The sequence below is a fragment of the Oryzias melastigma genome, linkage group LG14 (genome assembly GCF_002922805.2).
Source record: "Oryzias melastigma strain HK-1 linkage group LG14, ASM292280v2, whole genome shotgun sequence".
Lineage (NCBI taxonomy): Eukaryota > Metazoa > Chordata > Actinopteri > Beloniformes > Adrianichthyidae > Oryzias > Oryzias melastigma.
In genome coordinates, this window is record NC_050525.1 from 14,687,025 (window position 1) to 14,713,029 (window position 26,005).

The following is a 26,005-nucleotide window of genomic DNA, read 5'->3' on the forward strand; positions in this document are numbered from 1 at the left end:
ACGTGAAAGTTAAAAGTCTCTTTAAGAATGATTTAACTTCCCCCATCAACTTGTGATACAAATAGCAAAAAATTGTCTTGTATAAAATGAATCACTTAAAAGGACAAAATGTCATTAATTTCCAATAGAATAACCTTTGTGTTGAATATCTGATCAAGTCTGTTTTTCAGGTGAAAACAAATATGTTTAATTTCAGAATTACAGCCACATCACCACAAATAAAAATGTTTGATTTTATTTCTTTAAATATATTTATACAATTTAGAACTTCCAACTCTTCAACAGGGATTAAAATATTTTATTTGCTCCTGATGCTGAAAAAACACGTTTTTAAGTTTAAATAACGGCTTGATTCTTCCTAAAATCAAGAAATTCATAAAATCGATCCATCGTTTTATGGATGCAAATAACAATTTTTGACCAGTAGAGGGCAGTAGAAACTATAGCAACAGTTTAGTGGTCTGCAGGAAAAGAACGGTACTGGTTTGACCAACACGCAAGTATCTGTAGGTAATGTTGTAAAAACACGTCGTATTAAAAATTTTTTGCTATTACTTTTAGAAAGGAGTTTAGCTTATCAACTTATGAAACGTGTTTGATAAAAGTCCAACAAGTTAGCTAAAGTTTTGTGTGTTTGTGATATAGCTACTAGCTAGCTAAGCTAAAAGTTGTGCAATTGCAAAAAACAATATTCAAAGAACTAAAACAAATGTTTTTTTTATTTATATATTTTTTTATTTACATTTAGAAGGATAACAGGTAATAATTGGAAAAATAATATTAGTCCATATGTAAAATTTCAATATATATATATTTCTTAATGTTTTCAAATGTGTAGCACGTAGGTAACAACTTGCCATAGGTATTTTGCTGTGCTCCAGACTTAAAAAACAATTTGTTCAGAAATCTTTATAAAAACTTTGAATATATTAATTGACTCTACTACACTCACACTGAGCTTTCTCTTTATTGAAATGGTTTCATGCTTGTCTTGGCTGTTGCCAAATCAAGTTCCTGCAAATTCCTGCATATTACCTTTCTACACAAACTTTTAGCTGCACGTTTCCATCTACCAATTATCAGGACAGCTGTTCAACGCAGTGATCGTCTGTAAATGTAGAGGAAAAAATTGACAAGACAGTTTTAAATGCCTAGATATTCTTTTAGGAGTTCTCAGGATTTCACATGAGGGTTAAAAGTGGTCTTTGATGGTGCAAAAGATGGAGCAGTTTAAAGGATGTTTTTATTTTTGTTTGATAATCGATGATTTCACAGCTTAAAAAAATGAACTTTTTGGTCACAAAATAATTCTCCCATATATATTTCAACTTCATCAATAGCTGTTTACAGTTCGGTCATGTGACTACAGGAGCTCCTCAAGATGTTTGGGATTGGCAAAGCAGATCTGGCAAGTTATTCAAGGACACAGCCCGAATACTCGGCTCTGACATCATATCAGTTACATGTGAATGTTGCAATTTTAGCGTCTTTCAAAACAGAAACTTTAATAAACTGGCTGTACAAGATATATTTCTTAGAAAAATAGCTTAACTTGACCCAAAAAGATAATTTGGCTGGCTGTTGGATCACTTTCAAATAATAGAATTCATCACAATTTGATTTTCTATATTCTTCTGTGCATCTATAGTCCAGCACAGTTTAGGTAAACAAAGTACAGGTATGTTTATGCAATGAGAGAAAAGATTGTCATGTAATAACATCTGACAAGAACATTTATTCCCATTTTTGAGATAGACTCTGAAGGCAACTAATGGTCATATGTGGTTTAAAAACATAAATATAAAGCAAAGTAGTGTATAAATGCTTCAAAAGAGTAAATGAAATTTATAGTATTTATAGTCACATGTGGGAGCCTCTCTCTGGTTATTTGATATTATTTATTTCTTTAAAAAAAGAAAAGAAAAAAAACCCCAAAACACATCAGATGAGCTTGGGAGAGCTAAACACGAGCCCCACCCTTATCAGTCCAGACCAGACTCTGTGAGCGTGACGTTTCTGCATCCACAGCCGTCCAATTACTCATCAGTTCTGCATCTACTTGACGCCCAAATCTGCCGGTCAGCATACGTTCTAAACTAAAGAGATATGCTGGGTTTAAACCAGAGACTCCCTGCCTGTGCAGCTGTTTCTGCCAGAGCAGACCAGCAGGACACTCTCACAAAATCTGTTTCCACCTGGAGTTCAGACACAACCAAACAGAGGTAAGACATACTGATTGGGACTTTTGTATTAATAGATTACTATGTCTCATTAACAATTGATTATTTTTAGTTTTAATGTCATGTAATATTTTTCAGATTTGTACTCTAATGGAAAGCATAATTTCTGAGTTTATAACCTGGAACCATGGAAAAATCAGAGGACCACGGTGAGTCTTTGTTCACTCATTTTTGCTAGTTATACTTTACATGACAATATGTGGATTTTGAACAAAAACAGGCCAGAAAAGAACCTTTTTCCTTACTTTTTTTCGTCTGAAATTTTTAACTTTATAAAGAAGTTTTATTTGTTTGCAGAAAAACACATCAACAGCAAAATAAATATATAAATAAAGAAAACTCTTATTGATTTTTAGTCCAAGAATATTTTGAGTAATCTCAAAGCTCCTGCAGTGGAAAGCTTCCTGGAGGAGATCAGAGCGCAGATGGTGTCTGGGCAGAGGAACCCCGGAGTCCTCCTGGAGACCCGGAACTCACTGACACCACCAGACCAAGTGAGGGTTCTGCTTCATGCTGTCGAAGGAGGAACATCACAATCCAGAGAAGCTCTTAACCAGATATTTTCAAATCTGGAACCTGCCTTTGAAGCAGGTAAGCTATATTTGACTCACATTTTGGGCTACTTATATAAAACATTCTGGATTATCATGAAACCACAATCATATAATCATATAAAACCTATAGAAGTTTAAAATTACGAGTGAGCTCCCTCTTAAGCAAAACCAATGTTTAATGAGTCAAAATATTTCCCAAATTACAAGTTAAGTCATTTCAGTTTGATTATTTTATAAGAAATAAATACAATTTTCTGTTTTCCTATCAGTTTATTTCCATGTGCAGTTAGTTATATTATGAGGTTATTTAAAGGGTTACTGCATTTGTTCCCTTTTATATAGTACATTGCGTTTTGCATCACTTTGATGTTTTACATGTTCATTATATTGACAGATACAACAGCTTTACTGGCTGTACTTCCCTTTTCATTAATGGACAATCATTTTTGTGGATTTTTCTGTTGTTATTTGCCAACTTTTATCGTTTTACAGCATGTGCTCAGCTTTGGATGACTTCTGTTAACCTCATGCAGTTTTTTTTTTTTTACTTGTGCTATCCTAGACATGTTTAGATTAGAAGTGGGGTCATCTGGACCCCACAACACAGCATGCTTAACTATTTTTTGAAGGATTTTTTATCTTCACTGGTGTCCGTGGCAGACATAAAATCATGTCCATCTTTATCAAGGGAGGGATTTCACATTAATGTGCAAGGGTTAATAGGGATTTATCCTAAACAAACAGCATAAACTTTCTGATCAAAAACAAAAATCAACGATGAAGGATTTAGAGTTAATCCCAAGATACATTTATTCACAAACAAATAAAAATGTTAGATGGAGGTGAAAAGCATCAACTACACAGAATTTAAACAACTTAATGTAGCGAGGATTAAATAAAAGTTAAAATTAATTCCAAAAAAAAATTCAATAACTAAAAATATTTAATGAGTAAAGTAAATTAAAAAAAATGACTAAAGAGACTTATTTATGCTGAAAAGACCACACATTTCCCAACTGTCTGTCATTATTAAGTTAAAATAAAGGAAATAAATTGGTTTTAAATCAAAGTTTGTTAAATAACCCAAGCAAAAGCAAGACTTTAATTCTTGTAATTAAATTTCATACACAATATAATTATCATTTTAACAACTCAACTTCTTTTGCTTTGCAGTATTTTTTATCCCTGTGGACGTCAATGATTTTGTTTTTACATTAGGCATTATCTATATTTAAACTGAACAATATAAAACTTTAATGTCAAAACACTATTGTGCTTCAAGGCTGTGGATTTTTTCTGGGCCTTTAACCATTTTCATCAAATTGCTTCCATAATAAAGGGAGATTTTATAAACATTTACTAGAAATACACACAAACCTTTAAATTAACATGAACACAAGTTTAATGCCTTTTTTGTCTGCATCAGCTTTAAAAAAAGTGTCTTACTATTCTTATTGATTTAGTAACAACTTTGTTTCTTGGCTGAATGCAATCTTTGATTGTTCATGTTTTGTTTAACTTCATAGTGAAAAAGATCTTCAAGGCTGCTTGAAATCATTTTCTTACATTTGAAGGCAGCGCCCTCTGTTGGTGAACAGTCATTACAATAGTTTCGTAAAAACAGACCAGAATATTTACTTACAGTAGTGTTTTTCAACCTTTTTTGAGCCAAGGTACATTTTTTCCTTGACAAAAATTCATATTCAAATATGAGAAACAGGAGAAACTCTGTAGTCTGTATTGAGGTACAGTCCCCCACAATCTCGTGACAATTTTTTTGGAATAATTCAGGCAGAAAAGCTGGAAGTTGCGGCTTTTTAAAAATAAAATGTTCTTAAAGAAGTTTTCAATAATAATTTTCAACTAAATTATTTGAAAATTTGCTCAAGTAGTAGTTTTTCCCTTTATTAATTTATTAATAACTTTATTAATATTGACCTCAGAAAAAAAATGTTATTTCCAAAGAGTGTTTTTTTTTTAGATATTTCTTTAAATGTTTTTACCAGAGCAATTGTCATTTTTGAACTATTATATGATCACAACATCCTTGTTTTTAGACACACAATAAAACATTATATTCATGTTTATGTTCAATTTTAACAACACAAAAAGTGAACATTTTGAAGTTTTATTACTTTTTATTATGTCTTAATGCAAAATTTTACTTTAACAAAACACATTTATTTATTTTTGGGTGAATAAATAGTTTTATTTTAGAAGCATAGTGCAGAAGTGCTGTAACTCTAACCCAATGCATTATGGGAGATGCAGTGCAAAAACTGATGCTGGACAAACTTACATCTCTGAGCTTCATTATTTTGTTCACTTTTTCCACAGTTTAACACTGGATCCTGTGGGAAGCTGCACCACTAAACATGAACTTTAGCTGTTATTTTTGTTAGAACTATGAGACTTTATGAGCCAAGTTGTAACAAAAAAGTAGGGATGTTAACAACTTTTGATTGGTCAGATTGATTCTATGATTAAACCTCCAAGAATGATCGGAGGAGACAGTTGGAGGGGCGGAACTTTCCAAAAAACAGCTAGCTGTGGCTAAATCGTGGGACTGTCATTCTTATGAAAAAGTCTTTATAAACACAAAGAAAAAAAGTATTTTATGTTTTTTTTATAATCTAAACTATTCAATATTTTATCATAGCTTGTTTAAATGAAAACAGAGCTGATAACCCGGTGATAGAAAATGTAAAAATGATAATTTCCCACTGGACTCCTGAATATCTCTCTCGGCACAGTGGCTAAAAAACACTGACTTACAGCATATTTAAAATTACAGTACATTCAGATAACCCTATGGTAATTAATTAATATTTTATAATATTTTAGTTTAAATTCAAAACTGTATAAAAATGAAAATATATAGAACAAAACTAATATGCAAATTAACAAAGACAGAGAGTTTGCAAATAAAAAAAAATAAATACAAAACTTCTGTTAACAGCAGCACCTTAAAAGAACTGCAGCACACACAAACAACTGCACATCACTTTTTTTTTGTTGCTGGTTTTTTTTTAATGGAACTTTTGAAGTTTTGGCTGAATTTGTGTGTAATATAATTTTGAATTCAATACAAGTATCGGTACTTAGAATGTTTTAATTATCATTTTAACTACATGTATTTTCTGTTTCATGTCTCTAATGTTAAAGAAAGAACCAAATAATTTCATATGCTTTATTTTTAGATTTAAAATGCAAGAATCAACAGTACATTTTTTATTTTTGTTATTTGTACTTTTTGATGTTGTTGAACAAACATGTAAATATATCGTCTACTTTAACCTATTTCACACAGCCTGCTGCAAAACAAAAAGAAGTTTTTATTTATTCTGATCTAATTTAAACAACGTTTAGTTTACTGCTTTGTGGATTTTCAAAAACACCTTTTGCTTTTTAAATTACTGATTTTTTTTGTCCAACAGAACAAATTCATCAGAACAACATGATGATGGATAGCGAACAACTTTTAGATGAGACACAACCTTCAACAGCAACAGAGAGCAAACTAGAAAACATGGATGAGCAAAAACAACGAATGACAGAAATAATCACTGACATTAAAAACCTCTTGAAGGATGCAGAAGTACAAAGCAAAGAGAAACTAACAGACGGAACATCTACGTTTGACCTTTTGGAAATCCAACTTTGCCAAATTCAGGAAAACATGGAAAATACTTTTAATGAACTTAAAGAATATTCAATACAAGTCCAATCTGAAAAATCTCAGATTGAAACAATCAAAATTAGGATGCAAGCAGATAGATTAGACATAGAGAGAAACAGGAAACTGATTGATACGGAAATGGATGCACTGAAGAGTACAAGAAAGAGTATTGAAGATGAAATGAAAGAGTTAGACAACAAGTTACAAAGAGTCAAGAGAGAAATCAAAGAGATGGAAGTGGTGAGCAGGGAAGTCCAAATGAAGAAAAAAGAACTGGAGAAAATGATAAGAAGTAACAGGAAGAGTAAAGAAGACACATCCATTAAGACTGACGAAGCAAGAAAAACTGTCCAAGACACAGAGGAAAGTCCGCCGCAGTGGCTTTACGTTTGTGATCAATGTAAATCCAAGCAAATGAAATGGGTTAATTTTCAGGCAAAGAAAAAGAGACAAGAGCTCGACTGTCGGCTAGAGAAGACAATAAGACAGAGAGACGAGTTAGAAATCATGAAGATCCAAATACAACAACAAAAACAAGAAGTTAAAAGACAAAAACAAGATGTAATGACTTCAGTCCTTACAATGGCCAAAGTGAAGGCAAACATGGAAAATGCGTATGAAGAAATCAGAAACCTCATGGAGGACGTGTTCAGAATCAAATCAAGTACGGCAGACTACAGCAGAGAATTAAAGAAATACCAGGTAAGTTTTTGCTTTTCTTAATACTTTTATAGTTATAGTTGTAAATGTAAAATTAGCAATAACCAAACCAATTTTTACCATGCTTTATGGATTGAAGCTAAAAAGCTCTGAACTATCAGTACTGTTATAAGCACAAAAAAGCCTGTGAAATCTTAGCAGCCAGTTTCTGACTGTTATCTTTCACTTATCTGGTGACTCCTAACATGGCCAGTCCTACAGGTAAAGCCTTAGTCACATGCACTCTTATGGGAGGGGTCTTACGTTGTCTGGGCCCGTGGAGGGTCATAGACTAGAGCAGCTGCATCTAAAGGGGAGCATAGGTGTGTCTTGCAGTTCCGTTGAGACTAATGTGGCCACCTTAAGGGAAATAATGAAAATGAAACGTACAATTGTCATGCATGTAGTAAGTGTATTGCGAAGTGTTTGTCAGGTTAATGTAAGATACATGCATTTGAGTACCGGTGATGCTGCCGCATGATACCCTTATGCCACACTCTAGTAATGAGGTGCAAGCACTGGCCCTTTAATAACTGTGTGCAAATGCTGCACACACAAGTTATGCAGGTGATACGTAAGTGCCTGTAGAATGTCTACACAAACGATGCTCTGATTGTCTAATTTCCGAATTTCTAACAGCAAGGCTGCATGCAAGTAGTGCCCAAGGAGTGCGTATCTATCAATTTACTATCGCTTACTGGGATTTTTGTGCAGTGCGCAAGCTTTGGGGGAATGAAAAAATAAAAAATCTGTGCCTGCATCTCACCTACTTAACCCTTACTTACCCTTACGTGTTTTGTAAGTATTCTCTATGACCTGTAGCATGCCCGTAGAAAAAATGTCCATTAGCAATTTTTGTCTACGGGTTCACTGAGTTGTCTACAATCTTGATATTTTCTGCGGGCCACCTGCGCCCCTTACACGTTTGTCCATTTTGCACCTAAGACAGCCCGTATTTACCCTTAAGGGCAGTTGTGACTAAGGCTTTAAGGTTAAATTTGGTTCTGCTCACAATATTGGATAACACTCAAATGAAAAAGCAAAATCTCAAGTTAATTGATTATATAAAATGTTTTAGTAGCTCAACATAAATGTTCTTTTTCTTTCTTTTTTTTTTGCTTTACATTTAACAGTTTAAATTTGGCTCTTTTTTTAAGTAATGATTTTGCACATTCTCATGACATCAGAAGTTCTATGGAAAGACTTAATATATGTGAGCTCCTTAACAGCAAAAGAAGCTGGCACAATCTAATCTTTGAGTCAGAATCCAAAATAAATATTATGATTATTCCTGCTTTATTCACTGCTGATTACCTGGATCAGATTATTCAAGCTTCTAATAACCTAATAATCAGGTGTGTTCACTCTTTCAGCACTTAGAAGATCAGGGACAGATGAAAAAGAAGTAGAGGGATAGCTCTCAGAAACCAGGGTTGTACTTTTGTTTCATTTAATGGTGACAAAATATTTCTCTTTGTGAAGGAGACTTTGGCCTGCATGAAAGATCGAGTCAACTCATGGAAAATGAGAACTTCTTCAGTTGGTAAGATTTTTTTAGGGAATACTTTTGAACATGAAGAGCACCAGGAAGAAGCAAAACCAAACATTAAAACAGGAGCTCAAGAAGACACAAGTGAAGAAAAAACATTAATTTTGCTGCAGCCTTCTGTAATGGTGGAGGATCGGGATAAAGTTAAAGAAAGTTCAGAGCACCAGCACACTCCCATGGAGACACAAATCCAGGACCAAACGTTACCAGATAAAGATGAAGCTCAATTTTTGATGGATTCATCTCAGAAGGTTGATTTGGACATACAGATGTCTGAGCCTAAGGGTCGAGATGCTGCAGTACAAAGGCTGGAGCTGGAAATTCACCGAACCATAGAAGTCATCAAAACGTTTCTTTTAGAAATTGGGTACCAAGTAACAGAAACAAACCCAAATGAACTATTTAAAAATGTAGATTGTGAAACTGAAAGAGTTTTGGACAATGTAAAACAGTTCCAAGAGCTTTTGCAAATGGTAGAAACAGCAATAGAGCAAAGTAAAATGTGTCTCAAAAAAGATACAAAGAGCATGAAATTTGCTGTGGAAAAGAGGAGAAGAGAACTGGATCACAAGCTAGAGCAAATTTTAAGGCAGAGAGATGAACTGGAAATTTTAAAAATAAAAGTCCAGAGAGAATCCATAGAAACTGAAAAGAACTTAGAGAAAATGACAAGTTGTTGGAGCTCCATGACAGAAATGATCACGAAGTCCAGAGAGAAAAATGAAGAAATAAAAATAAGGATGGAGAAGACAGAAATAAAATTGAGACTGCTGAATGAATCGAGCACTGCAACGGAAGCCACTCAACAACAAAGGATGGAAAGAATCTATCTTTTAAAAACAAAATGCATGGCTGAGCTAGAAACAATTAGAACCAAAATAAAAAAATTAAAAGAATCCAACTCTGAGAAAGAAATGAGAGATGAAAGAAAAAATGTAAGAGTTGGGACAGATACTGAGACAGATGATCAGGCAAGTAAGGCAAAAAGTAAACAAATGGAGAATGCAGAAGACCAAATAATTACACTCACATCACAAAAACTAGTGAGTGTCCTAAAACTGACAGAAAGTTTGGATCCAGAAACAACAAATAATGTTTGGTCACGTAAGTCAACAAGCAATATACAAAAGACGCCAAGAGAAGAATTTCAAAGGTGTACCCAGGTCCAAGCAGAACCCATAGACGGAAAAGTCTCAATGGAACTGTTTGCTGAAGAATTTCATAAAATGAACAAACAGATTGAAGATAAGAAACAAGAACTAAATGGCCACTTCCAACAGATAAGAAGAGAAATTCAAGAAATGGAGATTCTAAAGTCAGAGTTGCAAATAAAGAGGAAAGAAAATGAACATGTACTCAGAAAACTCATGAGACAAAGAGAGCAAAATGAAATAATGTTAAATAAAATAAAACAGGAAAAGATTTCATTAAGGAGAGAGACTAGAAAGAAAAAAAGAGAATTAGATCAAAGGCTAGAGAAAACCATCAGAGAAAGGGATGCATTGGAAGTGTTCCACTTGAAGATGAATCGACTAAAGGAAGAGCTGGTCATTCAGCAGCTTTATGTCAAAGACAAAACTGCAGACCTGCATGCAGACAGTGGAGATCAAAAACAAGATTCGGAAAAGACAGATAAGAAAAGCATTCAAAAGGGAATTAGGGAAGAACAGTTAAACACAGATATTGCTAGTTTTATTAAGAACCTTCAAAGGATGAAAGAAAAGATCCAGGATCATTTGGTAAAAATTACGGGAGATAAAAACACTCTGGAAAATCTCAAAATGTGTTTAGACCAACAAAAAGATGGGCTAAAAACTTTTCAAGGGGAGACCCTTAGGTTGAGTGATGAAGTGATCAGAGTTAAAACTCAAATAAAGACAGCCTCTAACAAAATTATCCCCGAAAAAGGAGAAAAAAGTGATGAAATTATTAACAAGGAAAATGATCTCCAAAAGCAAGAGCTTGATGTCGCTCTAGAGAAAGTGAAAAGAGAAAGACAAGAATTAGAGGTGCTGATGACAGATTTGGACATTAAGAAAAAAGAAAATCAACGAATTGTTCGAAAGAACATCCAGAAGGAACAAGATGTTGAAAGGATGTGGAATGCAGTCAGAGAAGAAAAAGATACTCTCAAAAGACAAACTCAAAGAAGAAAGAAAGAACTTGATCTGAGATTAGAGAGAATAATCAGAGAGAGAGATGAGCTGGAGGTAATGAAGATCAGGTTTAACAAAGAAAAGGAAGTGTTCACAGGTGGAATGATCAAATTGGGGCTGACAGGAGTCTCACAAGCTCCAGGGGAAATCCAGAAACACTGGACTTTATTGCAAATGTGTACAAAGACATGTGTTAACATGAAGACATACTGTGAAGGTCTTATTCAGATAATTAAGGGTGTCAAACAACAAATAATTGTACATGCTGATATGATCAAAAATTCAAGAGAAGAATCAAGTAAAATTAGACTAGAAATGGAAAGGCAAAAAGAGAAAATACAGTGTTCAGTTAAGAGGATTCAAGAAGAGCAAAAGTTTTTGAAACAAAATGAAAGTACAAGAAAAGACCAAAGCAATGTTAAGACAGAAAAGAAGATGACAAAAAAGTCAAAGCGTGTGCCCAAGAAACCAAGCAAGACAGAGATCTCAACTGAATTAGATAAATCTGAGACAACAAATGTTAAAACAGATAAACAGGAACAAGAGAGCAATGTAATGCGTCAAACTAAAGAAAGGAGTGTAGGAGATGAGGAAGAAACAGCAGTTGTAAAAAGAAAAGGAAAGAAAACAAAGAAAACTGAACTGTTGTTAAAAAATGAAGCGTTAGATCTATTTTTTGGGAAAGAAAGTGCAAATACAAGGCTGATCCCAAAGGAGGAAACATTTATTGGGGAAAGAACAAGGTTTTATGACCCAAGGGAAAAAATATTTTCAAGTGAACTACCTCTTGTAGCAGAATCAAAATGTGAAGAATTCACATCAACATTAACGCATGAACTGGAAAGTGAAGATGAAAATACAATGGATGACATTAGTGTAGACACAACACTGGAGTTGAAAGACAAAAAAGAAAAGGAACAATGGAAAAAACATCTCAAGGTTCGAGATAGCGCCCAAGAACATGAACTACAAAATCAAAGACTTGACAAGGTCTTAAACATGGTCAAAAAGACAATCTTTGAGGACATCAAACAAAAGATGGCTGAATTGGAAAACAAGATGGAAAAGACAGACAAATTAAGTATTGAATTGGAAGAGAACTTCAAATCCTTTGAAGAACTGAAACAAAACCTGACTCATGACAGTGAGATCTTCCAAAGGCAAAAGGAAGCCCTGAAAAGTGCTCTGTCAGATGTGACCAAACAGAGAGCTGGAGTGGAAACAGAACAGAGAAAAATGATTGACATGGAGAGACAAGAAGTTGAAAAACACAGAGAAGAACTGACCCAAGAGAGGCAGGATCTGGATAGAGCAATCAACACAATGAAGGAAGAAAAACTGGACCTGGAGCTGATGAAATCTGAAAGCCAGAAACTTGGAGAAGTCATGAAGCAAGCAGAGAAAGATTTGAAGACCAAAAAGGACAAGATGGATGATGCAAACGTTGAGCTTCAAAAGAAGACTGAAGCTGTCAACAGTTTGATGGAGGAGATGCACAGAGAGAGATTAGGACTTCAGCAACTCATGGTCCACGTTGACTCCCAAAGAAAAAGACTTGACGATGTCTTGGACTCAGTCGTCACACAACAATCCGAAAGAGACAGCAACGAAAAAGAGTTCCAAAAGCAAGCAGAAGAACTGGAAATCAGACTGAAACAGGTTCAGGCAGAAAGAGAAGAGCTAAATGCTCAGAATGACAGTTGCAACAAAATGAAAGAAGAGGTTGAAGCTGCCATGATGGACCAGCTTCGAGAAAAGGAAAAAGTCAATCAAATGAGGGTAGACGTTGAAAATGAGAGAGAAAGGATTCAAGCTGAAAAGAACAGATTGGAAATTGAACAATCTGAGCTGAACGCCAGAGAAGAACAACTCCTGGACAGAATGAAGTCATTCGAAAGTCGTGAAACCAAACTTCAGGAACTCAGTAAGACCAACGTAGAGGCCCTCAAACAAAAGATGGAAGAATTGGAAAACAAGATGGAAAAGACAGACAAATTAAGTATTGAATTGGAGGAGAACTTCAAATCCTTTGAAGAACTAAAACAAAACCTGACTCATGACAGTGAGATCTTCCAAAGGCAAAAGGAAGCCCTAAAGAGGAAGAGCAGAGGAAGAGAAAAGCTAAACGACCTGAATGACAGTAGCAACAGTATCAAAGACAACGTTGAAGCTGCCATGATAGTTGACATTGAAATTGAGAGAGCAAGTTCTCAATCTTTGTTTGATGTTATAAAACAGACTGATGGAATGGAGACTGAAAAGATAATTATGATTGACATGGACAGACCAGAAGCTGATAAACTTAGACAAGCAATGAGCCATGACAGACAGGACCTGGACAGCGCAATGAAGGGACAGGATTTTGAATATTTTGATTTTACAGAGCCGACTGAATCGTCTTTTAAGGGACAGTTTCAAGAGTCTAAGCTAAGGAACTTTTATGGATCATTGGTTTTATTGATGAAAAAACTCAAACATTTCAATGCAATTGCATTTGATTTAATCTCAAAGAACTTTGACCAGTTAATACAGAATAACAGACAAAATTTTGATATTTTGTCTCACTTTGAAAGAACAATTAATGTTGAGAAGTACAAATATATTATTGATGCTATTCATAAGTTTATGAAGAATGAAAATCAATTTTCTGCAACACTAAGAAGTGAAAAAGCTGTACAAACTGAATCTGAAGAATTATCTATCAAGAGTCAAAAATTGCAAAATCTACCGCCAGATATTTTGCCTCCTGAAATAGAAGATCTACCTAAGTCTAAGGAAGACCAATTCAGCTTGAAAGTAAAAGATGAGGACCACGTGAATGAGGAAAAAAGAGATCACTTGCGAAAAATCTGGAAGGACACAAGAATAGATCAGAAGGAGATTCGTCAGATGAAGAGCAGAGGTCAGGAAATAAGACACAACTTGGAAAAACGACTAAAACTGGTCAATCAATTTGTTAAAAGAACTGTGTTACAAAAAGAAAATACAATTGTAGAAGACTCAATGAGTGTACAGAACCAAAGTACAGAATCATTAACTCAAAGTGACGGTGACAGAAGTAGTGAGAAACTTAATTCCAAGTATTTAGAGCTCCACCACCTTAAAGCTACTGTGCTCAAAGAAATTAAGAATGTCCACGCTAAAGGAACAGCTCCAAACACCTGTGAGAAAGGCAACCAAACTGTTCAGGTGGACATAATGTCAGTCAGTGAGCAGAATACAGGGGGGGAGGAAGGGACTCATGCAGAAACATCAAAAGGACTCCTCTGTCAGCTCCGTCATTATTGCTCTCGCTGTTGCTGTCTCTGCTGTGCCTGTCAAAAGAGAATGTGCCCAAACGAGAAATAAGAACCAATTTTTCATTATTACCATTGCTCATGTTCATTTTACCTGTTTGTTGCAGAAGCAGCTTTTCTTTGATCCTTAAACATAAAGCAGCATTTTGATGTTTGTGTTAAAGCCTTGACTAGAAAGTAATGTTTGTAGAAAATCTTTGAAACACCTAATGCTAAAGTTCTAATTATAATGCTAAATCTGAGTGTATTTGCAACATAAACCTTTATAAAGTTCATAAAAAATGTTGTTGTGTTTGCACTTACTGCTTTCTGTGCATTTTTTTTTTGTTGTTGTTGTAAAATTACATATTTTTATTTTTTACTTATGGCCACATGAAGCCAGTTGTTTTATTTTGTTTAATTTCCTTTTAAATCTTATTTGAAATGCAATTCTTTAATGTTGAAAAAAGGTTTCATCTTTGTGTTATGCATCTTTGTCGCATTAGAAAAAAAACCTTTCAAACTAAACATTATGTATTTGTGCTTGTTTTATTGTGCTTCAAATAAATTAAATTTTATTTGACAAAATTACTTTTGGACTCTTGTTTAATCAATAGCCTGTGGTTTCAGTCATGTTTCAGTAATCATTGATTTAAATGTAATAGGGTTGGAAATGATAACGTATCTGCTGAGCTGAGAATCCAATACAAAATCAATGGCTTAGTGGCAGTTTTCACTACCTTTAACTAATGTAAATATCTTAACATCTATTTCACCTATCAAAGCAGTATAATCCTTGTTAGAATCCTAGGCTTTATGTGTGCTGGTTTAATGTCTCCAGAGTCAAACTGTCCTCACAATTGCAAGTTGAAGACAAGATTTGGGATGAAAAAAGTAATCTGACTAAAAATAGTCAGTTATAGGGGAGTCGGGTAAAGTTCATTTTAGATTTGGGGCTCTATAAAAAGAAAAAAAACACACAACTTTGTGAGATTTTATGAAACTGCATTTTGCTAAAAGAAAAACAATTTAACATTGTTTGGGTTATTGCAGCAAATCAGTCCTCCAAAAATCTTTTTAACACTCTAAGTAATGATGTCACCACTCTAGCTCCTGAACATTCCGCTCCATTGAATTCCATTATAAATCCAGTTGTGACCTGAAATTCTTATAAAATTTAATCTGTAATTTTGTAAAAACCAGAAGGAATCTTAAAAAGAAAAATGCAAACCTAAGATTCAGTGTCTGCTGAGTTGTTGAAAAGTAGTACGGTTTGAACTTCTTCAGATTTTTCTTTTTGCAGACCTCAAAGTTTTTACCAGAATATGAGGAATTTGAAATGTCCGCCTTTCATTTTCAGTTTTGGTTGAATAATTGAAAAAGTTGAAGAGTCATGAAATTGAACATTTCAAGTACCAATTGATATCAATAGAGCTAAAAGTTTTGATAGATAAATGAGTTCATTCGTTGACTGGGTTAAAGGCTTATGGATGTTCTAAAAGTGAACGGAAGAATGCAGAAACCCAAACATTCACACAATGTGCAAACGTTTTCCCAAGTGCAAGAAAAAGGAAGTACCAAGTGTTGTTACCATTCACTTTGACAAACATGGAAATGCAGAATTCAATCTCCTTGTCAAAGTAAACTGGCCAGCTATAGTTTGTCATCTCTTTTGGAAAAAATGAGATCTACTCTAAAGAAGTCTCATTTACTTTTTGTCTCATCTTGAATTTATACCCAAGTATCTAACAAAAGAACTTCCGTTAGAAGTAACCTCATGACCAAAGCAAAATTTCAGAGAGTGGAAGCAGGTTTATTGTTTAAGATGACGCTTAAAGATACTAACAGACTCATTTCTGATATACAACCAGTGTTGTACAATCAAAATTAATCAAGACACAATTTTAAAATGTCTTCGTTAAACTGTCCTGTAGATGCAAAGTTCGATACCAACACATCACAAATCTCTAAGGAGCAAATACTACAGAAAAGCACAACCAGCAACAATTCTGTTGGCAGAAAAGTCTATCAGTATTTAATTGAAAAGATATCAGGAAAACCATGGGCCACAATTAAAACAGAGCCTTTTATGGAAATTATTTAACCTTACTTGATGCAATTTGTGAAATTAGGTTGCAGTCATGGTAATGAGCAAATGTGCTTGCCCATTCGAGAAAAGAGAATGTCTTTGTTAAGTCCTTAAAAAAACGTCAGAAACGTCATAAAATTTCTAAAGATTAAAAAAAATCAAAACAATAAAACTTTCTTTGATTACCAAGTATTATTATTATTATTATTATAGTGACGTCAGTGTAACAGAAAAAAAATCTAAAATGTGCTCTGTGGTCCACTTGGTCTGTGGTATATCTCATACAATTTTCATTTTAAAGGGAAAAATGAGTTCTTATGGAGTAAGATGAAATCTACTATCAAATCTATGAAAATGTATATGGAAAGAATAACCAGTAACTATTTCTAGCAGGTAATCAAAACTACATATTTTTTGCTGCAACTGAATTAACCCAAACTATGCAGAAACGAGATGTAGCTTGATTTGAACTGATTCGGAAAAAACAACTATTGCCTAAGCCCTTAATGAATGGGAAAATTGGAATACAAATGTCACAATAGACCATTTTATGCTTTAATAATCTGATTAAAGGGTTGAACAAACAAAACATTCATTCAAAGATCGGTTGACTAGAAAAGGGAGGAAAAAAAACAGAAAAAGTGCAAATAAAAATGGCACAAATGTTTGATTATGATATTTACATCTGGGGTCACTGTACAGTTCTGATGCAATTACAATAGCTACTAAGAGCTGAAAGTGCCAGGGGCAGCTGCACTACAGCAGTTTGATAGCTTTTTCTTATTGCTGCTTACACTAAAAAAAAATGTGCGCATAGTTTCAAAATCTTCATCAGATAAAAGATCACATAACTGCTCTGGGTCTTACAAAAAATGTAGTGTTTCCTAGAATTTGACAGTTTAAAAATCAAACATAGATGTCAAAAGTCACACTGCCATTCTCATAAAATCCAGACGTCTGTAGCTCATTTTAAGAGCATTGTGCAACTATTGAGCAACAATCACAATATGAGCAGAAAGAATCAGGAAATTCTGCAGCATTTTAGCATTACACTGTAAAAAACAGACTGCAAAAAGTGTTACCTATTTTTGCTTTGTACACCTATAGAGCAGGATTAGATGAGCTACTGTCACTCACTGTGAACAAAGGTTGGACAATAAAATTTTTATTTTACTAGGATGAACACCAGCTTAAGTGTACTTTCCTTCTATGGCATAAAAATATTTGAGAATCTGCACAACAAACTTCAGGGGTCATGACAATGCTACACTCAGCTAAATTGGCTGATAAAAGATTTGAAGGCACAAATATACATTAGTCAAAAACAAAAAGCAATATGTATTTTTAATCGTCTCTTAAATAATGAGTGGTCATCTAAAAAAGCCAATCAATTAGAGCAAAAATTCAACTTGTCGTTTAGTAAAAGATGCTACAGGAGACAGCCGAGTCCAGAGTTGTCTGAAAATCTAGAAGCAACTTTCTCTAAGGGCAGTCCCAATTCCTGCCCAGGTGCTGGAACGAGAGCGGAAACAGTGTTTGAGCTGGACTCCGGCTCACAGGGCACCTCCTCTATGTCAGGTGAGGGGGCAAATAGTGGAGAAGGGGGTGAGACTCCATCATACGTGTGGTACAGGGACACCACGCGTGAAGGGCTGCCGTTTGTTGTCGTGACTCTCGTGTGAACGTCTTCCTCATCTCTGATCCTGCTCTGCTGGCTGATCCCGCTGCTCTGCGCCTTCACGTGGTCCAGGTCCAAAGTGGGATAGGAGCCTGACGCATTCATGTCCTGGAAGAGTTTGTTGAGCTTGCCTGGATTGTGGTTGCTGCTGCTTTGACTGGCTTGTGCGATGTGGCACAGCAGCTGGGTGTGCTGGCGCAGCTGGAGGATTTCTCGCTCTGTAGCAGCGTTCTGCTTCAGCAGTTCCTTGGTCCGGAGGGTGATGGCGAGCAGACCTGACTGGTTGAGAATCTCTGCTGTGTTGAGAAACCGGCGCTGGCGCGTGGATGTGCTGTCTGGTCCTGGACAATCTGGGCTGTGAGCAGTTGAAGAAGGAGGAGATGAAGAGGAAGGGGAGGTAGAAGAGTCAGATGAAGAGGGCGGCGATGGAGTCTGGGAGCTCGAGACGGATGGAGATCCTGTGCTGTGAGATTTTTGGCGATTATGCTGAGGTTTTGGTTGACAGCTGCAGCAGCCAGGCAAGCAGTTGTGAACTCCTTTAGCCTCCCTGTGCTGCTGCTCAGGTCGCGGCAGATGGCCAATCAGCGGATCCTCCCTCTTCTCTTCCTCAGTACGAACTCTTTTGCTCTGGCTTTGGCCTTCACTGCCACTTTCCTTGAGTCCTGTTGCTGGGGCAGCACCTTTTCCCTCAGGGATCTCCTTTCCAGGGTGGGGAGCAATGCGGGGGTAGGAATTCAGAATGGGCAGGTAGGAGTTCTTGTTGTTGTTGGGGAGATTGGTGCGGTTTCCTCCTCTTTTGGCGTGGGCTTGTCTTGGTGTCAGAGAGGAGCATGATGTCAGGTTTGAGGTCGAAGGGGCGGGCACCACTGGCTGCTGAATCAGTACAAGCTGAGCGGCTGCCTTTCCACCAGTGAGGCTCTGCCAACCTCCAGCCCATGAAAGGGGGCCATGCAGAAGTTGGTCTGCTCCAGACTGTCCCCAGGAGGTTGTGAGCAGCAGTTTATGTAGGTAGCAAGCAGAGAGCAGAGACCAAGAAAGAGCAGAAAGGTGGAGGGAGTTAAAATGACACAAATGTAAGTAGCAGGTCAAAAATACTTGAGACATTGACTATACATACATGCACAACATATTCTGAAAAACGTATAATACAATACTGATTAACCTCTTGCAGCAAAGGGAACATTCATTTTCTTATAGTCATATTTAGAAGAATACACCTTTACAACCCAATGAGGTTGTGTTTTTGTCAACTTGCATTCTGGCCAGAAAAATCTGTTGTAGTCATTTGGAAATGTCATTGTATATTTTTAACAGAGTATTTAAAATTCAAACTAACAAATATGTCTATTTTTGTGTAGTAATGAGATGTAATGTGAGTGGTATTAAACTTATGATCCCACTTTTCATGTCTACATAATGTATTTCTTGTGTATAGACAATTATATCCATTAAACTGTAAGATAGTGGACAATCCCAAAACTTTAAGTATCTTTGTGTCTTTTAATGTTATTGCAGGATTATAGCGTAAAATGAATATTCTCAACAAAATCTCACTTTCTTTTTATTCAGAATATTGTTCATTTTTAATGCACTGGCAGTCCTTTATTCATTCATATGAACTAATTTATAGCTTATTATGGCTATAATATAACCAAAGCCAAAAAATAATGATTAAAAAAATTACTTCAATGTTTAGTTTTTTGTTGCATCTGTATTTCCTATTGTTTCATGTTTGTAAATTCATGCTCAGGCGGGAGTTGTGGAGTGCAAATGAATATCTCACCTGCAGGTTTTTGAAGATATAGATGGGGGTCAGCTCCTCATGGGGAGTGGAGCTGCTGGAGGTTAGACTGCTGGCCCTCTTAGGCTCCCTGTCACTGCTGTGCTGGTCATCAGAGCCAGCCTCTGAGGAACAAAAGATGGTCATTTGCTATTTGACACTGTATTTGTTTGGGGATTTTGTTCAAATCATGAAGTGGAGAGAACATTTTTAACTGATCCATGACAGATGTGATCACTGCTGTTACACTCAGTGAGAGATACAATGTCGGATTTCCCTGTATAAACCATGGAGACATGTCGTCCACTGTGTCATCCAGCTCACCTGAATACCCAGAGTCCTTCTCAGAGTCACAACACAGCATGTGTTTGCTCATATCACCCATTCCACTCAGGTTCCTGTGGTTTCCAGCCAGAGAGGCTCGCAAGGTAGCGCAGTTGCTCTTTTCTTTGGCATTCTTTGAGCTGCTGCAGGAAGTAAACTCCCCTGAATGACTCTGCTCCTTTGGCATATCAGAGCTGTGAAAAATATTGAAAACACACAATGTCTTAATGTATAAAGCCAAATATATAATGTACGAATAGTGTCAGTCTGCTTGATATTAAGCAAAAAAATAGATTTGGAGTTGGCTGCAGTATATGCAAGGGTAGAGCAGTATGACGGAGTCTCTAAAGTCAGGGCAAGAGCAATGATGAAGCAGTGATTTTTGGTCTAGGAGTTGTGAGGTTACGTGGCTAGGCCAACCCACACCGGTTACAGCCAGGCTTATGTCAGCGCACTTTTCCCCTCAAAACCTGACAGGCTCCAACCCAAAGCGAACAAAACAGCTCCATAATGGGTCTTCAGACAGAGGCAAATCGCTGTGGGAGCCTTTGTCAATGCCTGCCAAGATCACAGCATGAGGTTCTAATGAGATACATCCCAACCCTGTGAGGTTTAGACTGACAGTACAAAACCAGGTCAAGTAGTTCTACTACTTTACAGGGCTGTGAAAGAGCACACAACCTTTTATCAAAAAGTAATCAATTCCCTGTTATTAAGCAAACCATCTGACTTCAACCTAAAAGCCACTACAACCATGAATGATTGTAATCTTACACTTGACATTCTGATAAATACATCAAAAGACATTAAGTAAGGTCCAAAACCTGCTTGAGAGTGACGCCCTGCTGTGTTCTCAAGTTTGCCCCACTCGTGTTACCCAGCGATGGTGCTCTTGAGAGGCCGTTGACCCGAACTGTCACCATAGTCACTACAGAGGATCTCCTCAATGGCCACTGTGATTGTACTGGGCAACTCCTATGTATGAATTTGCAAAACTGTACTTGTGAGTTATGTTGGTTTTAACTGAACTTAAGATTGATGTTTTACAGCATGGGTTAGTTTATAGATGTTTGTTTGACCTGTGATCTATCTTTCTATCAATCTGCTTGTCAGGTGGTTTGAAGTGTTGGTGTTGATAACCTGCAATACTCTTAATAAATGTTTTTTTTTCAAGACACCTTTCTAACACTTAATTTCCTTAATTTTAATTATCAAGACGAGAGTAGTCGTTGAATTTAGCTTTTGCAATATGGTCCTTTCAATGAAAAAACTGTTATGATATGGCTCTTTATGCATTCAGAGACCAGTCTTCTCTATAGGTGTTGGCAACCTTTCAGTTTACCCAAGACTTGGGTTAAACCACTAATGGGAGCAGGTGACTGATCTTGTTCTATGTGGAGCCACGTTATCAGAGAGTGAAAATCTGTTGTAATGAGAAACTAAAACATCTGGATTTGAAAGACTGTCTGGATCAGGGAGAAACTTTATGCCAATGGAGTTTCTATAACGATTTACCGATAGGATATCCTAACTGTTGAATTATGTTTTTTTAAAGTGCCATATTAACTCTACATGATAAACAATTAATCAGAAAAGAAAACTAAGTTAAAACAGCCAGGAACAATGCCAGAACTTAAGTATGTTCTTCAGAATGATTTGGAATTTGTTATAATCAAATGAGGTTGGTGTGCATTTTGATTCACTGGGCCGGGATTCACTGGGTACCTCATGATACGATGCAATATGCGATACATGGTTCACAATATTGCGATACTGCGATAATTTGTACAAACACATATTTTTTAGGAAAATAAAATAAATAAAATTGCAGTAAAATGTTTGGTATCTGAGACAATCTCCTCATTTCTGAGTATATTCTAGCACCATGTCCAGAATTTAAAACAATCTATTACTAAGAGGTTGCAACCTTTCCTCACTGGTCAGAAGAGCTTAAAAAAAGTACTGTTGAAATCAAATCTTGTGTTCTCAATTGCATTCCAAGCTCACCAGTTCCTTGTTCCACTGATCTCATGCCGGTCAGGCGAATAATTTTGTAAAATCTCTGTTTTGGTACTTTTTGATTGTACCCTAATGTTTTACAGCTTTTCTTCAACATACCTTGATATCTTTTTTTATTACAAGCTTATCAGATTGCATGGTACCTTATCCCTGAGGGGAAATGGTTGAAATAGAAATTAAAGCTCAGGAAAATCCGGACTGGGAAAAGCTGCTATTAAACTCTTAGAAAGTTGGCAGTGCAGCAGAGAGGCATGTTGACTTCTCAGTGTGGTTTTGTAATATTTGTCAGTTCACCCTGTTTTCAAATGCATCTTCATATTAGGGACCACAGAGATTTGTTGGGAACGTAACCAGATATCTAACAAACTGACTGGGAGTTTACTGCAGGGCAGCATTTGAGGAAAACAAACAAACTCTGTTTCCACATCCCAAATTGATTCAACTTTAAGTTTCCAATTCAATTTCCAATTCAACGTGACTTGATTACATTGATCTATCAAATTTGATAATAAATTTGTTAAGTGATAATAAACCATGTTCATATAAATAGCAATTCAAACCAAACAAATAATGAAATTATTAATTCTTGCATACGATTAAAAACCTTCAGGTAAAAATAAAAATGAAATTATTAATTTTAAAACCCATCATGAACATGAACAAGATTTAATCTTCCAACTAAAGGGAAAATGTGTAAGCACTTTTCAGAAGGGAGAACCTCAGAGCTGAACCCAGAATGACCTTCTGTCAGGCGACAGTATCGCCACTCTGCTGGGCAGCTCAGATAAAGTCTACAAGCAGAGTTCATCCCTGCGAGGAAATTCTTTGGATCATTTCTGTTAGTCTAAAAATAGTCCAGAAGGTAAAATCATCTGTCGCTGTTTTTGCACTCTTTACTGCAACAGGACACCACTAAAGCGCTTCCAGAATGCAGCCGCAAAATGTCAATATGCAAAACAGACGAACAGCATGTATCTTCAGTAGTTATACTGTAATCCTGAGTATTAGGGTTAGGTTTCAGTGCCAATTTCATTAAATAATTCCACTCTCCTTTATGAGGTTTTGATTTAAATTTGATTTAGGGTTCAGCTTAATATTTATATTTTTTACTTCTTTGCAGTACATCTGTTAAAATCTATATGGGCTATAAGTATTAAATGGCGCACTTACTGACTTGGTGCAAATGTAATTTATAAGGTCACAGATTGATGAAATTCTGATTTTGGACTTCAAGTTTTTTTAAAAGTGTTGGTCTGGACTGAGTGCGCTTAATTTGGTCCAGATCCAGTTCTGCACCTTGCATTTTGACTGCATTCAGACTGCCATCAAGTGGACATTTCTGTTACAAACTAAAGCTTATAAACAAAAGCATAAGACTATAGATCTCTTCAGTCATTGGCCAGAAATTATGAGGGTGGGGTAAAGAAATGACAGAAAAAATACTGGAAGTCCTACACTTTAAAATCCTAGTGAAAATAGTTAACTTGTTCGAACTTTATATTTTGTGGACCAATTTTGACGTCTGTGTTAACATCAGGTACCACACTTTTTACTGCTACTTTGGTACTGCGGAGGCATGCTGCAAGACGATTTCTGAGGAGACGACGCTGATAAGTTTCTATATAGGTATATAATATATAGAATATAGAAAAATCTGAACTGCTGCTACTCTGCAGAAATAATGTCCTTGAAAATGACCTTTTAAAAAAAAAAAAAAAGTAAGCTAAAAACAGCATTAAAGGGTACTTTAATGTGATATATTTTAAGGATGTTCTTGGTTCCATAAAGATGCATTATTTCAGTCATGAAGCCTTACCCAACCCCGGTGCTATCTTATGGGGTCCAGATGACCCCACCCTTATATTGATGTGTAATCCCTCCCATGACAAAGGTGGACGGGATTTCATGATTGTCACGGACACCAGTGAAGATAAAAAAAAATCCTTGGAAAAAAAAGTTCAGCTGGATGTCTTTTAATGTCAACATGGATAGCACAAGGGTTATGGATTGTTTGGTGTTTTGGGGTGTTTGTATAGACTCTCAATAATTAAGTCAAAATTAAAATTATTTTAAGAATTTGATGCAATTTAATATAATATATATAACTATACAAAAATAGAACAGCAAAGTTCTTTTTCACTTAAAAATTAGGAATAGTATCACATCTAAGGAAAACCAATAGTTTTAATAAAGAGCAATTCAAATAGAGAAAAAAAAGTTTCAATGTCATCACATCAAAATCAGTTATTAAAGTTTCAATCAATTTTAGTGATTAAATAAAACAAGTGAGCAGCTTCCCTGAAGCCACAGTGTAAACATGCCAGCACATGTGCGCGCGGCCGCAGCAGGCCGGGCTTCAGATGGTCCGGTGGAGTGTGCGGTCCCACCCCGGTGCTGTTATGTAACACTCTAGAGCTGAGCTCCGTGGAAACACGAGCCGCTGTCAGCCCTTTAACGACACTCCTACAAACCCGCCCTCCTCAACACAACAGCAGAATAACTTATAGCAGTAAAATGCATTATTAAAATGTTTAAATATATAAGGCGTCCGCAACAAACCTCATACAGTTCATCCAAGTTCCTCACCTTTAGCGTTTCCTCCTCTGGGTGAGAACTGTCATGTCGCTCCCGGCTGCTCCCCCCCGGCTCTACCCTCCAGTCCTGGACGGAGTCACGCGGGTGTCAGTCACTCACGCTCCCCGAGTCCACGCATCTCCCACGGAGGCTCTACGAACGCCGTGGTGCTCGCGGACGCGGCGGTCATGTCCGCGGAGCTCCGCGTTCGTTTGCGTGGCCACGCCCGCCGGTGTCATTGAAAATGTGCGCTTCTCCGACTCAACCGCGAGCGCTTGACGTAACGCCGGCGCGTTGGCCAATCCCGTGCGGACGCACGTGTTTAGATGGTGACGTTGGACCTGCCATGTGAGGGTTGTATTCATACTATCGTGGTGCGTTCAGGTGCTGTTGTAAATCCTGGATATGGTTTTCTGTCCATTGAAAAAACAAACTACGCCAGATGTAACACGGCTAATGTTACATTAAAATATATAATTAACAATTACAAATTATTACGCTTAATGCAAATACCAAATGATTAATCAAACACTAAATTTAATAATTTGAATAACAGAATAAAATAGAAATTTCAAAATAAAGGCATACAAGTTGTGATGAATTGAATGTGAAGAAGTCTGTGGGATGACTGAACAAAATAAAGAAAGAAAAAACACCAAAGCAAGCAAAAATCTGACACAGGTAACTTCTGATGTTGCAGTGAAAGCTCTTAAATGAGAACAATGTTTCTATATCTCATTAAAACAGGGTGTCCAAATCAAGGGCCTCATGCTGTTTTTTCCAAACATGTGCTGTATCTGCTGCTGATTACCTGGATCAGGTGTTTTTAGCCATTAAGAGCTTCAATGGCAGGTTGGTTGGAAAACTTGTAGGACACCGGCCCTCGAGGACTGACTTTGGACACCCCTGCATTAAAAATGAGTTTACCGTCTCATTGTTTTTGCCTCAAAACATGGAGATATTCATCTCAATTCAAAGAACCATTGACGTTAAAATCAAAATGGACTGCTTCAAGATTTAAAAATTAAATCAGACACTTTGGCCTTCAGTTAATTTGATGTAAATTGGGGTCAAGGAATTATTCTGCATTGAGTAGCATCAGTTTAAGACCATTGAACTCCTGCACTTAATGTTTAAAACCACAGAAAAGCTATTTAAGACACAATGAATAGATACATGCTTTGGTTGCAGACATAAAAAACTCCTATTATTTAACAACAACAAAAAAACTTTGGGGAAGCACTTGTCTTTAAATTATTTTCAGACATCGTTTTATTATTTGGACTTCAAGACTTTCTAGTTCTGATCACAAAGAGGCCTAATTACATTTTTTGGTAAGAACATTTTTCATTTGCCCTGACAGATCAATCCTTTCCTGATACTTTTTTT

At 36.2% G+C, this 26,005-nt stretch overlaps 2 protein-coding genes across 3 annotated transcripts; one reads left to right on the plus strand and one right to left on the minus strand.

The window, feature by feature from the left end:
* The first annotated feature begins 1,316 nt into the window (after positions 1–1,316).
* On the plus strand, positions 1,317–14,743 carry LOC112140517 (trichohyalin). 2 transcript variants are annotated; one of them, XM_036215174.1, is made up of 5 exons: positions 1,317–2,222; positions 2,319–2,389; positions 2,597–2,831; positions 6,232–7,175; positions 8,655–14,743. In XM_036215174.1, the coding sequence occupies exons 3-5, from the start codon at positions 2,666–2,668 to the stop codon at positions 14,223–14,225; spliced, it is 6,681 nt and encodes a 2,226-aa protein (XP_036071067.1). In that variant the 5' UTR covers positions 1,317–2,222; positions 2,319–2,389; positions 2,597–2,665; the 3' UTR covers positions 14,226–14,743. The 2 variants fall into 2 exon arrangements, with proteins under 2 accessions (XP_036071067.1, XP_024119284.1); XM_024263516.2 differs by having other exon boundaries at positions 2,634–2,831.
* A 1,201-nt stretch (positions 14,744–15,944) lies between these two features.
* On the minus strand, positions 15,945–24,938 carry si:ch211-132b12.7 (uncharacterized protein LOC564531 homolog). Its single transcript, XM_024262891.2, has 4 exons — positions 24,629–24,938; positions 20,024–20,217; positions 19,703–19,824; positions 15,945–18,891 (listed from the first exon to the last, which is right to left on the minus strand). Exons 2-4 carry the CDS (start codon positions 20,208–20,210, stop codon positions 17,671–17,673), a joined length of 1,530 nt encoding a protein of 509 aa, XP_024118659.1. The 5' UTR covers positions 20,211–20,217; positions 24,629–24,938; the 3' UTR covers positions 15,945–17,670.
* Between the last annotated feature and the right edge of the window lie 1,067 nt (positions 24,939–26,005).

Bases quoted from the DNA above. Each gene is read 5' to 3' on its own strand.
- LOC112140517 (XM_024263516.2), top strand. From the start codon at position 2,368: ATGGAAAAATCAGAGGACCACG. The intron at 2,390-2,633 runs GTGAGTCTTTGT...AAGCTCCTGCAG, and splicing joins GGAAAAATCAGAGGACCACG to TGGAAAGCTTCCTGGAGGAG. The intron at 7,176-8,654 runs GTAAGTTTTTGC...CTCTTTGTGAAG, and splicing joins GAGAATTAAAGAAATACCAG to GAGACTTTGGCCTGCATGAA.
- si:ch211-132b12.7 (XM_024262891.2), bottom strand. From the start codon at position 20,210: ATGCCAAAGGAGCAGAGTCATTCAGGGGAGTTTACTTCCTGCAGCAGC. The intron at 19,825-20,023 runs GTGAGCTGGATG...TTTGTTCCTCAG, and splicing joins GAAGGACTCTGGGTATTCAG to AGGCTGGCTCTGATGACCAG. The intron at 18,892-19,702 runs GTGAGATATTCA...TCCTGGGGACAG, and splicing joins ATATCTTCAAAAACCTGCAG to TCTGGAGCAGACCAACTTCT.